General features: G+C 37.9%; 2 protein-coding genes across 2 annotated transcripts in view; both read right to left on the minus strand.

The window, feature by feature from the left end:
* LOC146133404 (uncharacterized) overlaps positions 1-14,465 on the minus strand; it is a 280,938-nt gene that overhangs the window by 85,401 nt on the left and 181,072 nt on the right. The window lies entirely within an intron of this gene.
* On the minus strand, positions 558-4,556 carry LOC146133410 (growth hormone secretagogue receptor type 1-like). Its single transcript, XM_083397733.1, has 6 exons — positions 4,421-4,556; positions 3,963-4,091; positions 3,378-3,507; positions 2,303-2,431; positions 1,697-1,833; positions 558-819 (listed from the first exon to the last, which is right to left on the minus strand). Exons 1-6 carry the CDS (start codon positions 4,450-4,452, stop codon positions 558-560), a joined length of 819 nt encoding a protein of 272 aa, XP_083253859.1. The 5' UTR covers positions 4,453-4,556.

Genomic DNA, 14,465 nt, shown 5'->3' on the forward strand with positions numbered 1-14,465 from the left:
GCATTCGACTGTTTGTGTTCTTTTTTACCGTGCGATATTTGACCTAAGGGTCGAATTGGGTCCTTGAAGGATCACATATTCGCTGATTGTTGCCAAATTGCCTGATCACTCTTATTTTTGTGTGTATAATATGCGGGGCAGTTTTAGTTAGAAATAAAACAGAAAATACACAAATAAATTGGTATATGTTTGGAGCAAAACAAAGGGGAATTTTTCAGCAAAAATTACCACACTTGTTGTCTTTTCGGAAGTATATAAAATATCAATTTTTAAATGTTAAGCCACCTTAAAATCCACTCCATTTTATATAGTTAGATAAACAAGTAGTTTTTAAAGTAAATAAGTTTGACACAGTGACCTGAGACAAGTCAAGTAATTTTGCTCAAAATCTTTTAAGTCAAGTCAAGTTATTTAAAAACAGTGATTTAAGTGAACTTAATTGAAGTCATTGACGTAAGCTATATTACAACACTGTAGTTTATAGGTATGTGATAAAACCCTGTCCTATACGGGAGATACCTATCATCTCCACACAAAACATCAAGAGTAAGAAAAGTTTACCCACAAAACACGCCCATACCTGTGAAGGGGAGATATCCAATTAGGAAGGAAGTGACGACGACAGCCAACTGACCAATGGCTTGATTTTCCTTCTTTATTCTTTTGGTCATTCCCTGAGTGGAAATGCACTTGGAAACGGCAGAACGACGACGGCCAAGGATAAAGGCGATTGCAATGGAGAAAATAATCGTCAACAGAATCGGTATGTAGAAGAATATTGGGTAGGCGGAAATGGTGTAGAGGCGGTATGGCTGCAACCTATACGTGTGAAGAAACGGGGATATTGGTATACATTTTATGGAGGCGTTTCCAAGAGAATATTGTTTTTAGCGCAATACAAAGGTTTTTAAAGCAATTTAATTGAAAACTAAAATTTAGCATCTTGATCATAAATTGCAAAGCCAAAAAAGTCGAGTAGATCGGCATCATCCTGATTAGGACGTTTCGATACGATGTTGTATATTCTTCAGTTAATGATACAAGCTCGTAACATCAACGTCTTAATCAAGATGATGTCGATTTACTCGACCTTTTTGTCTTTGCAATTTATTATCGAGCTACATTACAGATCCGTGCATAGTGTAGCCTACCCAAAAAATATAGTATATTCTATCTAATAATTCTTGTGCAGTGAAAAGGGAATTTAAGTTGTTGTTCTGGCCACTTCTACTTTTATCGTAAAAGTTTTCAAAACAGGAAATTTGTCTGATGAGAAGAAAAGCAGACGGCATGATGTGTTAATTATAACAGCAAACAGCTTTAATTATTATATTTGTTTTATCTCCCTCGTGAAAGTCAATCAATTTGTTTTCCAAAACGTGAACAAGGGTCGTCAGAAAGTTGAGGGTCCACTGAAGAGTCACAATTCAGTAAAGGTCGATAATTATATTCACTGGTCAAAGTGTTAATTTGTTATTATAATAAATAAAGATACGGTGCTGTGTTTAATTACAGTGTGTATTTAACGTGTGCCAAAAGGTCTAAAAATGGAAATTTACACCACGTCATGGGCATAATTAAACTAGATTTTTTTCGGGATATTAATTGTCATTTTGGATTATTTAAATCAGTAAAAAATACATTTAGAAATGTCATAAAATAAAGTTGCGTGACTCTGTAGAGCACGCTTTCTTACCAAGCAAGGTACTGCGAGCACACGGGCCACCTGGAGTCGGGATTATGGGCGTGTCTGTCTTTGAACTCGACTCCACTGAATCTCGCCAGAGGAATCGCTCCCGCCAAAGTGATGGCCCACATCACGCAGATCCACACCTAGTGTGAAAAAGACAAATTTACTGGTGTTCTCATGAGGCAAAGTAGACTCGATTTTAAGCGTACCAATATGCTGGAGTAAGACCCATGCAATTTCTGCCTAATCGTGTATAATTATTAAAGAATGTGTAATAGCTTTTAATGGGTGCTATATTTCTCGACTTTCAATCTGTTAATAAATAGGTTAACTGATAAACAAAAATGAGCGATTCGGGGTGCAATGCTTATATTTGCCAAAAAATCGTTTAATAGGCACGCAATGTGACACTAGATTTCAGCATCTTAAAATTATTTCTGATTGAGGTTACCAAACGCCAACAACAAAAGCTTTCGGACAGAAATATTAATTCAGATGTTAACTACGTAACTATAACCTGTGTTAGGTAACTCTGTTTTCCGTTTATCCTCTCAAAATTCCTGGTGAAAAGTGTTAAATTTAAGGGAATAAAAGAAACAATTTTAAACCAACCTTAACGTACTTGAGTCGCACAGCCTGAAACTTCTCATAACTTAGAACGGCGACGAACCTTAGGGAAGCGAAGGTGAGAATGTGCAATGAGGAAACGTACGAAGTCCAAATGTGGATGCCCCAGAACAGCTGCAAAATATGAACAAACTTCTCAAAGACGCACGACATATATATATGATATATTATATATAAATAATGTTATATAATAAAACCCTTATCTAAACCAAAGAAAAATATTCCTTATTTTCGGGGTCTTTTTAGTATTTCCGGTAACTTTCCTGTATGACTTAAGGATTTTTCCAAGATCATTTATAAATATATCTGGTAACCCTGATTAAAAGGTCCATTTTTCAAACAAATTTTAAGGGTACTAAATTACTGAAGACTATGGATATACACGTTACAAAAACATAATACCACAATCCCTGAAAGTAAATGGCTAATTTCTCCTGGTGAATATTTAAGGTTGCCAGACTTCAGAAAACCCAGAATAACCCTAAGAATCGGCTGTTATGTTAAACTATAAAATAAATGCTTTGCCCAGAAGAATTTAAAACCGGGTCGAATTTTATAGTTCAGTGTTACACTTCCGAGCATTTTGTTTACTTTGAAACATTTCAGACGCAACAAAAGTGGATGACATATTGCGGCTTCAGCGAACTTTATTAAACAACCCTGGCATATGAATTTCTTAAAAAAGGTTTGGCACCGGAGGTAATAAATCAAGTTACACGCACGAAAGACAACGTGGCTTGCAAAAATTGTGATTTTAGGAAATGTTGATTTCCATTCTCAAGCCATACTTCATTTTTGGAAAGTAATTTGCCGAATATTTCTTCCGATATCAAAGCAAAACAAAAGAAATCTCGAATGCATTATTCTTGTATGGCAAGGTACAGAAAAAACGTACAGCGACCACAACTTTTATCTAGTTATCTGTACTGGTAATTTCGAGTCTTCCAGCGTTTCAGTTGCTGAGAAATTGCAGTAACTGCAAAACCTATAGGCTAAAAAAAGCTTGCCGACAGTTACGGACTAAAGCATGAAATGCAAGGACTTTTCGAATGTCACGTACCGTGCATATAATGGACGGCATCTCGAAGTGGTTGTAGCCCCACGTTCGTCGGTATAAGTTCACCCAACTGATGAGGGCTGAAACCAAGTCGGACACACACAAGCTGAATATCAGAAGGTTGAACATCGATCTGCAAATAGCGATATTGAACAATGTTTTGCTCGAGTTGCTTTTACATTTTTAACCTAATGACATTACATCTATCTAAATCAATCTGCAGCGTGGCAAATGGAAAATATTGAGATGACCGCTTGTTTTTTTGTTACAAACAAATAAAACATATATAGATAACAGTTTTTTTGTTGTTGTCGCAAACTCTAACATAGTACGAACAGGGAACCATAAAAACTGCAAAATAGTTATCCAGTTTCGGTGACCCTTTCAATGTATACTGGAATTAGCAAAGAAATGAAATGCAGAAGATAAAATAACCCAAGACTGAAGGCTGTAGATACCAACACTTAGTTAAATGACGATCTGCCGGGTGACGTGTTATCTTTAACCCGGGACTCGATCCTCAAGTTTTAAAGTCTTATCAAATCGGAAAAGCGACGTTAAAACACACGACGAACTCCCTTTACTTACTTGAGTTGCTTGGACTGGACCAGGACAATCATAAGAAGCGAATTCCCGATGACTCCGATCACAAAGAGTATGCATATGAGCACCGCCATCACGATCACGTCTGCCTCCGTGAAGGGAAGAGGGACCGGTCTGCAAGAAGAAAAATGTACTTAACGTTTCTATGTAGAAAACTAACCAAGGTATTGCACAACCTATGATGTACAACTTTAAGTCAAGGCTGATCTAAGGGATAAAGCCCTAATTTGGACGGCATTTCAGCTGCAGTCAGTCGTCTTAAAGGAAGAGATAAAATATGCAATTGACAAGGATCTAATGAAAATATTTAACCAGGATTCTTAATAATAGTGACGAACTGCATAGGGATTTAAAGCACTATTTAGAATATTTTGGCAATCAGTCAGAAATATTTAATATAAAAAGCAAACTCACACCAGAAGCAAATGACGAAGCAGACTTACGGCAGGGTATGATTAACGTGCTGTGTAGACATAGCGCAGGTAATCTGATGGACGAAGATCCAGGTATACGAGGTTTCACGTAGCACAATTAATAACCTAAAGCTTCCTAAAGATTGTGTAGCGCACTAAGGATTCCTGTGAATGTGAAACAAAACATGAATAAGTTGAAAGATGTGCGACTTGCACCTCAAAACGACGAGAAGCGCGTATTTTTCTAGGAAAACAGTGCAATGTCGGCGCGGTGATTGTGGAAAGCAATTTTTCGGAAAATCCCTTACTTCAAAACGTACGGTCACGACTTTGCCTCAAGAACAACAGGTTGTAAGTGCAACCCACAATCAGTGTTCCTTAAAGACCTCGAATACCTACACAAAATCATGATTTGGGTCATCACAGAACTGTCCTTGCTCCTATTCTACGCTACGCTTGTGTAAAACAACATATGCAAAGCACGTATAATCATCAAAAAGCGCTACAATGCGACACGGCAATTTCCAAAGACAGCATATCCCTTTACCTGCTAAAAGCATATACATAAGTATAAGTTTGTGTATTTTTCTTCCATTGAAAACAACGATCTTTAATTTTTTGCATTAGGAACAGTTCTAAGTGGAATTAGTGGCGCAAAGTTTTAAAAAGCTGCACAAATAAGTCCAGGGCCTAATGCGAAAAATCCACTGAAGTGTCGATCTAACATATAACACATTAGTAAACAAGTCTCTGTCCCAAGGCAGTTTAAGAAAGCCCAGACGTTATCGAACGCCAAACTTAATTTTAAAAAGTATATTTAGAGCCAAGTTTACAAACACACCTCTATTTACGGTTGCCTGATCAAACAGTGTTGACGTACGAACCAAATTGGTAGTAGGTCTCTAGGAAAGCACAAGATTGACAGTCGTGTGTTGTGTCGATTTAGCTATGACGATATGTCTGTTAAGATTTTTAATGTAAAACTCACACTCCCTTTTAGATTTTTTTAAAATATAAAAGCCTGCTTGCTTAACTAACGAGTAGTCACTTTTTTAGTGATTTATGTTCCACCTAGCCTGCATGATGACTGTAGCATGGTGTTCAAAAAGGCAATATAAATCACTGTTCGGTTGACGCCACATTGGCTTACCGTTGTTAAAAGCACAGTTATAGCAAAACTAATTCGGCCCTGTGGATATACGTAGTTTCTCGACACTGGAAAGTGTGCGTGGACCAGACGTGATGCCGTTTTTCACGACTGGAAGGTAATCTGACTCCAATCGCAACAATTCAAAACCGCAAGAGTGCTTTGCCGCTTGACGTTTTGACGGAAATTTTAAAATAATGATGTTTCGTTACAGCGAAAAGTAAGGGATTTTCTCCGATGTTCATGGTGGAACATGGCTATGAATAGTTAGATGTGATGTGACCTATGGATACCTTTATTTTGGAAATTCCACTGCTTTTTAACAATAACGATACGTCATTTCTTTTTTGTTTTCAAGGCTGTTTGTTGAGATATATATAATTTAAAACAGGATAGAAATTCAGATTGAATCCATATCTAACTTATGTGCCCGGATTCGAGCCAGTTTCATGGCGCATGATTTATTAAAAAAATCGGCTTAAATTTCATTAGACTTTTTAAAGGCGGTGGGACCCCATGTCCAAAGTAAACGAAAGAATTTCGCAAATCACCAAATAAATGAAGGCATAGAATTGTTCTCGCGGTCAAAAGCGTTGGCGTATCGTGGATAAAAACAGGAAATTGTCGCGGCAAGTTACTATAGCCCAAAACTCCCCATGGTGTTAGAACACTTTGTTTACCAAGAGATGTCTTAACTTCTTGGTATAAAAAAGTGCCTGTAACTCCTACTCGCAGTTCTTACCACTGGCGCAAGTACTTCACGCCTGTAACGAATTCTCATTACTTCGGGCGTCTCTATTAATCAGCCGCGTCTGATTTATTTTTGCCTTGTGTGAACAAACTGCGAGGAAACAGCTGTCCGTATGCTCCTACACCTCTTGCTCTTTCTCCGCTCCCTCTCACTCTTTTTTATCACGCGCTTCTCAAAACCCCGACCAGTTGATAGCATTAATTTGCTTTGACGTTACGCTTCGCCGTTTGAAACTTGAACAAGGCTCTCGGTGCGTGAACGGCTGTCAAGGTATTAAACCCATTACCTACGCCACTTCCCGCCTTTGACAGTTAGGCCTAAGACAAATTTTCATTTTCAACGAAAACGGTATGCCACACTTTCTGGTCTTTCGATGACTCTGTCAGTGCGGATTTGTGAATCTGTACTCCCTGTAAATATTTACAAACATTTGGCAAAGAATGCAATCCATTACATTCAAATCAAACTTCAGACAACACACTAGGTTTGAACTTATTATCTCAGTATAACACATGGTCGGTTTATACAACTCAGTCCCGAATCACTAGGGTCTAGTTGAAATGTCGTATAATTTCTTTGTATAAAAGGGAATAATTTTCGAAATCCCCTCTTTAAATCGCATCGGACTACCGATACTGCCACTTCAGCTATCGCCTCCAAACAGATGTTATCGGAAACCTCAATATTATATAACAAATTTCTTTACCAAAAAATCGAATGTGATCGCATGGAAAGAAATTACATGCTTTCAAAATGGCAGATCTTTATCTCTTTTTTATATGCTAATCACCGTCAAAAAACGTACTATCTCCGCGCTCTATAAATAAGGGACTTTCGCATACAAACTGAATCAAACAGTCTCTAAAAAGATAGCCTATTTGTGTAACTAAAGCAGAGAATTGGCAGTTAAGACAAATAGTTGCCTCTTTTCAAAAATTGTGATTTACGTCCCCTCAATTTTTATTATCGGTAAAAGACAAACCTTGAAAACACTAGAAACAATTTGTCAACTAAATGTTTGTTTTTTACCCGAAAGGGCCGATTTCATTATCACTCCAAGGCAGCTGATAATTGCTCACGAGCGGTTCATCCATTTTTCCGCAAGGAAGAAAATCAGGTCAAGCCAAAAACGCTCTTGCCACAAGCAACACGCAACTCATTTTGAGACTACCTGCAATCTCAACCATACACAGTTGTGCAGGGACCAGGCTGGGTGGTATTGCAGTTGAAATGGCCTTCACAACTGCACCTACAAGTGCAAGTGGAATGGGGGGTGCCTGCCAAAGCTACAAAATAGCGGTCGCGGTTTTGGGAACGGCGCAGGCCTTGGAAATCGTGGCCGCCCTTATGGTGTTTATCTGGTGGAAACTGCGAAAAGCCAAGCTGAACAGGAGAGCGACTAAAAGTGGCGGAATGGTTGTAATCGGACGGGCAAGTCGAGCAGCTTCTCGTGGCAAGGCAAATCAAAATGTACGTATCTATACGTTGTTCGTTTATATAGGTGATTTGTATTTTGGGCCTGCGGCACACTAAGAACTTAAAAATATTAAAATACACGCAAGACACTACCTGAAAAGCAATAATTTCCTAACTTGACCATCTCACGTAATACAAGACCAGGCAATAAATATCCCAATATCTTTAGCCTGTGTGCTATTTGCAACACGAAAAAGTAATTTTCAAAGATTACAAGTAGTTTCCAGGACACTATCGAAAATGTCTCGAGGCAAACAAGTGTTGCGCATCACACAGTTTGAGAATCACAGCTTTAATATATCTTAAACTTTCGTGGCTGTTGGTGAATTACAGATACCTTAAAAACTCGAGGCCTTGTCACGTAAACCTGGATTGATTTAAAGCAGAGCTTCAGAAACTAGGGTTCGTGTAACGCTATAGTTAGGTGTTCAAAGTGGGGCTATGTACTAATTTTACTTTAAAGTGCTAGATTTATAGAAATTGCACACATTTCCTGACGATAAGTGTCAAAATTAATGCAAAGAAAACCGTTGTGATACGCATTGCTTCAACAATTACGCCTGCAGAGGAAGGGGGTGGGAAACATTTAGTTTATCTCTGTCAAAAAATAAGGGTCGCGATAAATTTGGGGAAAAAAAACTTTTAAGAATGTCGTGGACCAAAAGGTTCGGCGAGCATTCATGTAACGTCAACTTACAACATGGTTACTTAAAAGATGGTAAATCTTGTTGCAGCAAAATCTTCATTAAATTAGTAACTTTTAATAAAACGTGTTTTTAACGTAACCGCAAATAGGCAATTCAACAAGGATTTTCGCGATCGGTATTATTAGGATGAGAAAACGAAATACTTGCCACTCCTGAATAAATATTGTATAGCATTGATCAAACTGAAAGGAAAACGAAACTTCCAAACAAAATTACCAAAATTGAACTTTTACTTCACGTATATACACTCCCAAATTAGCAATAAAGCGTCGATTATCGTATAAAAATACCTGCTGCTTATCTCGTAGCCTGTCAAATAGTTATTTTTCAAGCACACATTAAATAATTAATACTCTCACGCACACATTTGTATTTGCCAATTTATCAGCCTAAACCGTACTTTTTGCTTTTAACATGTGCCCCTCAGCGGACGCTGACGTAATACATTGACCCAGTTTAATGACACGCGAATATAATTAAAAATACAAAGATGGAAAATTCGAGCTTTCGTTAACTGATTGCCAATCGTATGTATAATAAAAGCGTGATTCATTCTTAGATAGTTAAAACATTTTAGAAACAAGTCTAGTATAGAAAACGTGGCTGAATAAATATTAATGCTCTCTGCCCATCATCTGCCTTTCGTGTTTATGCTTACTTTTTCGTTTCGCCTGTGATCTCATATATTTTACCTAACGCCAGCGAACGCTTCATGAATAAACTGACAAACGGTAATCGCATCTGACGTAATATATTAGGTCACTTTGACAAAACTTAGCCTAGTTTGGTTCCCCACATTTTTCACTGTTGAATTTACCGCGCTTATAATAAGTGATTCGACTACCGCTGTGCCATTAACCTACCCCAGTTTTCGCAAGAGCATTTATATGCATCATCCTTCGCTTCTGCACTCAACCTTCTTTCTTTTTTCGTCAAGAAGAGCAGGTCGGTTCTCGCGAAGACCCCACATTACGCGTCATAGCGTCGAATCATACGTAACTGCGAAACGGTCAGGAGCATTTCCTCCTTGCTTTTGCAACACGCGCACGGGATGCTGTTAACCCATCCGCTTTAATCTCAATGTTTTCGTGTTGCGCCGCTTAAATAGCAACTATAGGTGTTTGACGTAACCTATCTGGGTCAGAAATCAGTTGCAAATCACCGCCGACCTTCGTGCCACGGAAATGATGCGATTTCGTCATAGGTCGATAATAATTCATGCAAACATAACAACTCGCCTAATTCTAACCTGTGTGGGGCAGCTATATAAAGCATTTACAATTTCCTGCGTTTCATTTGATGAAGGGACCAGTTCGATGCTCAATATTGATTCTTAGAGCTTAAGTTCCGTTTCCCCGAAAATAACTGCATGGTCTTAAATTAAACCCCTTTGAAAATGCAACAAGTTATGACCCACCATGAGGTACTTATAACTCCATATAATTGCCAAAACAACTCTCTGATAAATTTGCCAAACAGGTTTCTGATTAACGTCAAAATATCTTTATAGGTTTTACAATATAGTTTAAGAACACTTTCTTGACAAAATCATTCCTGTTTTTATCTACAATAGCTGGCCAGAATAATGCTGGTCTGCTGCGTTTTGGTCGCTAAATATAAATGGTAAACATCCTTTTGCAAAGCGGAGCGCTCCCTATAGGTAGGTGTACTTGTGGAGTTCGTGCCTTTGTCAACGCATTTCAGGATGTGCGCTTTAATTGACCTGCCCAATCTATCTGCTTTTGTATAAGCCGTACGTACAATGTAACAACGATTAGGAAATTTTGAACGCGTCTCGCACATTATTATCTCCGTTTTTCTTAGTGTGATTTTACTTTGCGTCTTGTTGGCTTTGTGTGTCAGTCCCTGACGAAGGCTTGCCGGATGGTAAGCCTAAACGTTGGTAGAAAATAATCTATGTTACCAGAGGAACCTGTTTTAAATATACTATGCCTGGTAGAAACAGCATATTTAACGATTAGGAAACTAGGACACCTGATGATTAACAAAACCTGTAATGCTTTGCTTCATTTTGTCCAGTGTTTTATTGACTTAAGTCAAAGACGTGAACTGGAGTCAATTTTTTAAATGACTTGACTTAAGTTTTCTGTGAAAAGTGACTTAACTTGACTTGACTTGGTCTTTATTGATTTAAATAATTTGTTTTATAATTAGGTGTTTCATCAATTATATTTTATCAAGATCAATTTATTCTTTTAAGATATTTGCACACCAAAAAAATTTGTTTCCCCCATGTTACGTTTTTTAGATTTAAGTTAATGTTAGAAAATATCAGACAAGTTTTGAATTTAAGAGCTTAACGTTTTATTTTGTGTTACTGACTTTACGTAACGTTGACTTGGTCTTATAATGACTTGAACGGGACTTGACTTGTTATTAATTAAAAAAGCTTCGACTTTACTGGAGTTATTTTTTAAATGACATGCCTGAGACTAAGTCATTTCCAAATGACTTGCTTACAACACTGCATATTTCTGTTTTCGAATAACCAGGTGAGAGACGAATTTATAAGTAAAAGATCGTTTCTGCTTTGGCTAGCTTTCAACTCGTCCAGTTTGCCTTCATAGAAACATGCTGCTGTGGTCCTGCTTTTAAGACACATTCATACCATACAAACTGCTATAGTCGCTGATAGTAGCGTCCAATAGGTCCAACGTCCCGTTTGCAGAATGTTCTATCATGTATGATTGGGAAGTCGTCTGATATCCTAAGATTGGCCATAAGATAGAACGTTGACGCCCGCCTTTTGACAGCGGTAACGGTAAACTGATTGTGGTCAAATGTTAAAACCGCCAGTCCTGCAATACTGACAGTTCCTAATACTACAAATCTTTGTTGTACGAGAGTTTTTTTTCAATTCCTGTCGCAATGTACAAGTTTGGCAGACTCGCAAAGGGCGCCGAGCGGTCCGTGTATCGTGTTTCTTTGCCGTGTTGACGAGTCAGGAAACAATTAATGAGCGAAAATAGGTCAGTTTACATGGCATTTTGGCACGTTGTACTTTTCCAGCTTTTCCAACTCTTCACCGGTTTCCACAAGGTCGACGCTTTTAGGTATAACAACAAATAACAAGCTCCTGTGGCACTAACACCGTTAGGGGAAGAATAACTAGATAATTAAAGGGGTGTTTTTTAATTGGTGCAAACTTAATTTTTTTTTGCGCACCAAGATAAATTATTATTTTTGGGTGATGGGTTTTTGCTTGTTCTTGAAAGTTTTTCAATCTTGCCGGCGTCGCTGCGAAGATCAACTGGCGTTCCAACGAGGAGAAATGGGGTCTAGAGACAATGGTGGGTAACCTCTAGGACCCTACATAAAAAAACATAAAAAAAATAATTTTAAACCGTAGCTTAGTCCGACTTAAACAACTAGAGTATTCTTGTTTTCCTTATTCTGCTCATCTGCTCATCAATTCTACCCATAAGGTTAATTTCAATAAACCAGAAATATTGAGTTCACGGCATGACAAATATCGTATTTTTTTGCTCGATTTTCTTGAATATACACATGAGAAAAATTTCCCTGCTTTTTCAGATCTACACCACCAACAACAACCCGAACAAGGATCGCCCCAACCTGGGGTCGCTTCGTGACCCCACCTCCTTCCCGGTCATGATCCCCTCGATTCAAATCACCCCCAATCCGGGGGGTGACGAGAGCGCTTCACTGGTCTCGTCGGCCCAGGACCTTACCTACGCCCAAATTCGAGCGGCGAGACCCGGAAGAAATAAGGGAGGAATAGGAGAAAGAGCGCGAGGAGGAGGTGGAGGATCAAAGAGTGGGAGAGGAGCAGGAGTGTCGGTGACCACCAAGCCATCGGGAGAGTATGCCGACCTGGTAAACTCCAGCGCTAAAGGTATGCGCTTAATTCAGTGTACCGCAGGGGTTCTTAAACTGGGGTCTATGCATAGGCGTTGCCAGGGGGGCCTGAGGAGCCATGCCCCCCAAAAAATTTAGAAGTGTTTTACTCTTAATTTGTTTTTTTAGCATTTATGCCAAACCATCAATTGTGATGCACTGTTACGTCACAAACGATGTAGTTACTATTACGTTTGCTATACATTAATGTAGTTTTACTACTTTTCCATAGTTTTTGCTCTTTGAATGGTTTTAAAGTATTGCGTTAACACTCAGTCAGTTGCTGCTCGAAACTTTTTTATTTGTGTTCGTTTCGGCATTATTTGTGTTCGTTACAGCGGTTAATACAATGACAAAAGCTAAACAAAAATGTTTAGACTTTTTGGCCCCACCCCCCCAAAAAAATTTCGGCTGTGGACCCTTTCGAGTTCCGTGAACTAAGTTTAGGGGTCTATGAAGGGCAAGTTGAAATATTAGTGTATATTTAAGAAGTTTTCAATTTTTCAAAGAAAAGAGTTTAATTTAAAACAAACGTTTTTGTCCTAAATGTATTTAGACTCCATTTTACTTAGATCATCAGCATATTTTTAAATGTATTTTTGATTGTGACGTCAATTTATAACGTCATTTTTGAAAATTGAAACTTTCCTGCCTACCGTGGTCCACGCGAAGCAAAAAATAAATTTAGGGGTCCATGGTAAAGAAAGAACCCCTGGTGTATCTTAACCCAGTGCTTGTCAACCTTTTTCCGTTCGCGACCCACTTTTAATGCAAGTTATATTGTGCGACCCGCAATGATGACCAAACTAATGAAAAACATATTAACGGAAAAGAAACAATGTTTCACATGCAATTTAGTTTTAATGTGAGACTTAATCTTGCATATTGAATATTATTAGTTCAAGTCGTATTTGTTACATTGTTGCATAAATGTTACGTAATGCCAATGCAATAATTTCAGAATTGAATAGAAAACTTTAACACTTAAAACTGCTTTGACCCACTGGTTGGGAAGCACTGCCTTATCCTATGCGTCGCGACCAAAATTGGCCAAAACAACATTCAGATAAAAAATGCACTAGAGTTTTAGACTCAATTGTATAAGAACGGTTAATATACTCAGGCACGAATATTTTTATATAGTTTTTAAAAGCAAACCTCGAACAGTTTTAAGAAAATCACAAAGGCTAAATAATTATATGTCTGTTGCGATAAATTGCTTTGGATAAAGTACCCATATACGACGATTTCAGGACATCACACGTAATGAAATTACGTAATTCAAGTGTTATAGTTAAATATGAGTTTATTATAATGTCGCGACAAGAATCAAATTGGGACTGTGTCAAAAGAGTACAAATGTTTTATTTGTTTAATAAACCTGTTTTTCACAATATAAATATGTGTTTTACCAGAACATATCACAAAGATTCGTAGCAAATACACAAACAAAACACTATGTCGAAAAGGTCAGTTGCAGAAAATAATGCGAGCACTGCAAATAGCGGACAAAGTGGTCAAGCACGTAATGTCCATAGATCAGTGATCACCATCACTTACGAGAATCGTGAGCGGACGACGTCATCAATTCTGTTATGACGTGGGAAAATTGTATTCACGTATCCTTCTTCGTGATCTAGATGAGTGATACAAACTGCGGGCGTATTTTATTGAGTATTAAACCTATTAACCCATTAGTGTTTGCCAACCAACAGACTGTGTGCAAAAAGGATCAGAAATTTTACAATAAAACTTTGAGACTATACAATTAACAATGTTTGAACAGCCATCCGTAATCCTACTCGAATTAGATTCACGCGCCTCAATGATCAGCAGTACATATTAATTCGTCAAAAAAACATAACATCAAATTTTGCGTGTCACCATTGCACAAACAACTTTGTACACAGATTTTTTTTAAATCTGGCCCAGTAAAGTAACTTTCTAAAATAACTCAAGTCCAAGTGAAGATGATACAAGCTCGTATCTAAACGTCTTAATGATCAAGATGATGTCGATCTACTCGATTTTTTGGCTTTGCAATTTATTATCAAGTCCAGTATTTTGCAAAAAATAAAAAGCATTGTCCGATCCAGGTAATTGTTGTAGTAATTC

Source organism: Ascidiella aspersa, chromosome 9 (genome assembly GCF_963924565.1).
Source record: "Ascidiella aspersa chromosome 9, kaAscAspe10.2, whole genome shotgun sequence".
NCBI classification, from domain to species: Eukaryota; Metazoa; Chordata; class Ascidiacea; order Phlebobranchia; family Ascidiidae; genus Ascidiella; species Ascidiella aspersa.

What these genes read in the sequence shown, in the direction of transcription:
- LOC146133410 (XM_083397733.1), bottom strand. Translation starts at nt 4,452, where the DNA reads ATGTCTACACAGCACGTTAATCATACCCTGCC. An exon ending in CACGTTAATCATACCCTGCC is followed by an intron (nt 4,092 to 4,420) that starts GTAAGTCTGCTT and finishes TTCTTCTTGCAG; the next exon opens with ACCGGTCCCTCTTCCCTTCA. An exon ending in GTCCAGTCCAAGCAACTCAA is followed by an intron (nt 3,508 to 3,962) that starts GTAAGTAAAGGG and finishes CGCTATTTGCAG; the next exon opens with ATCGATGTTCAACCTTCTGA.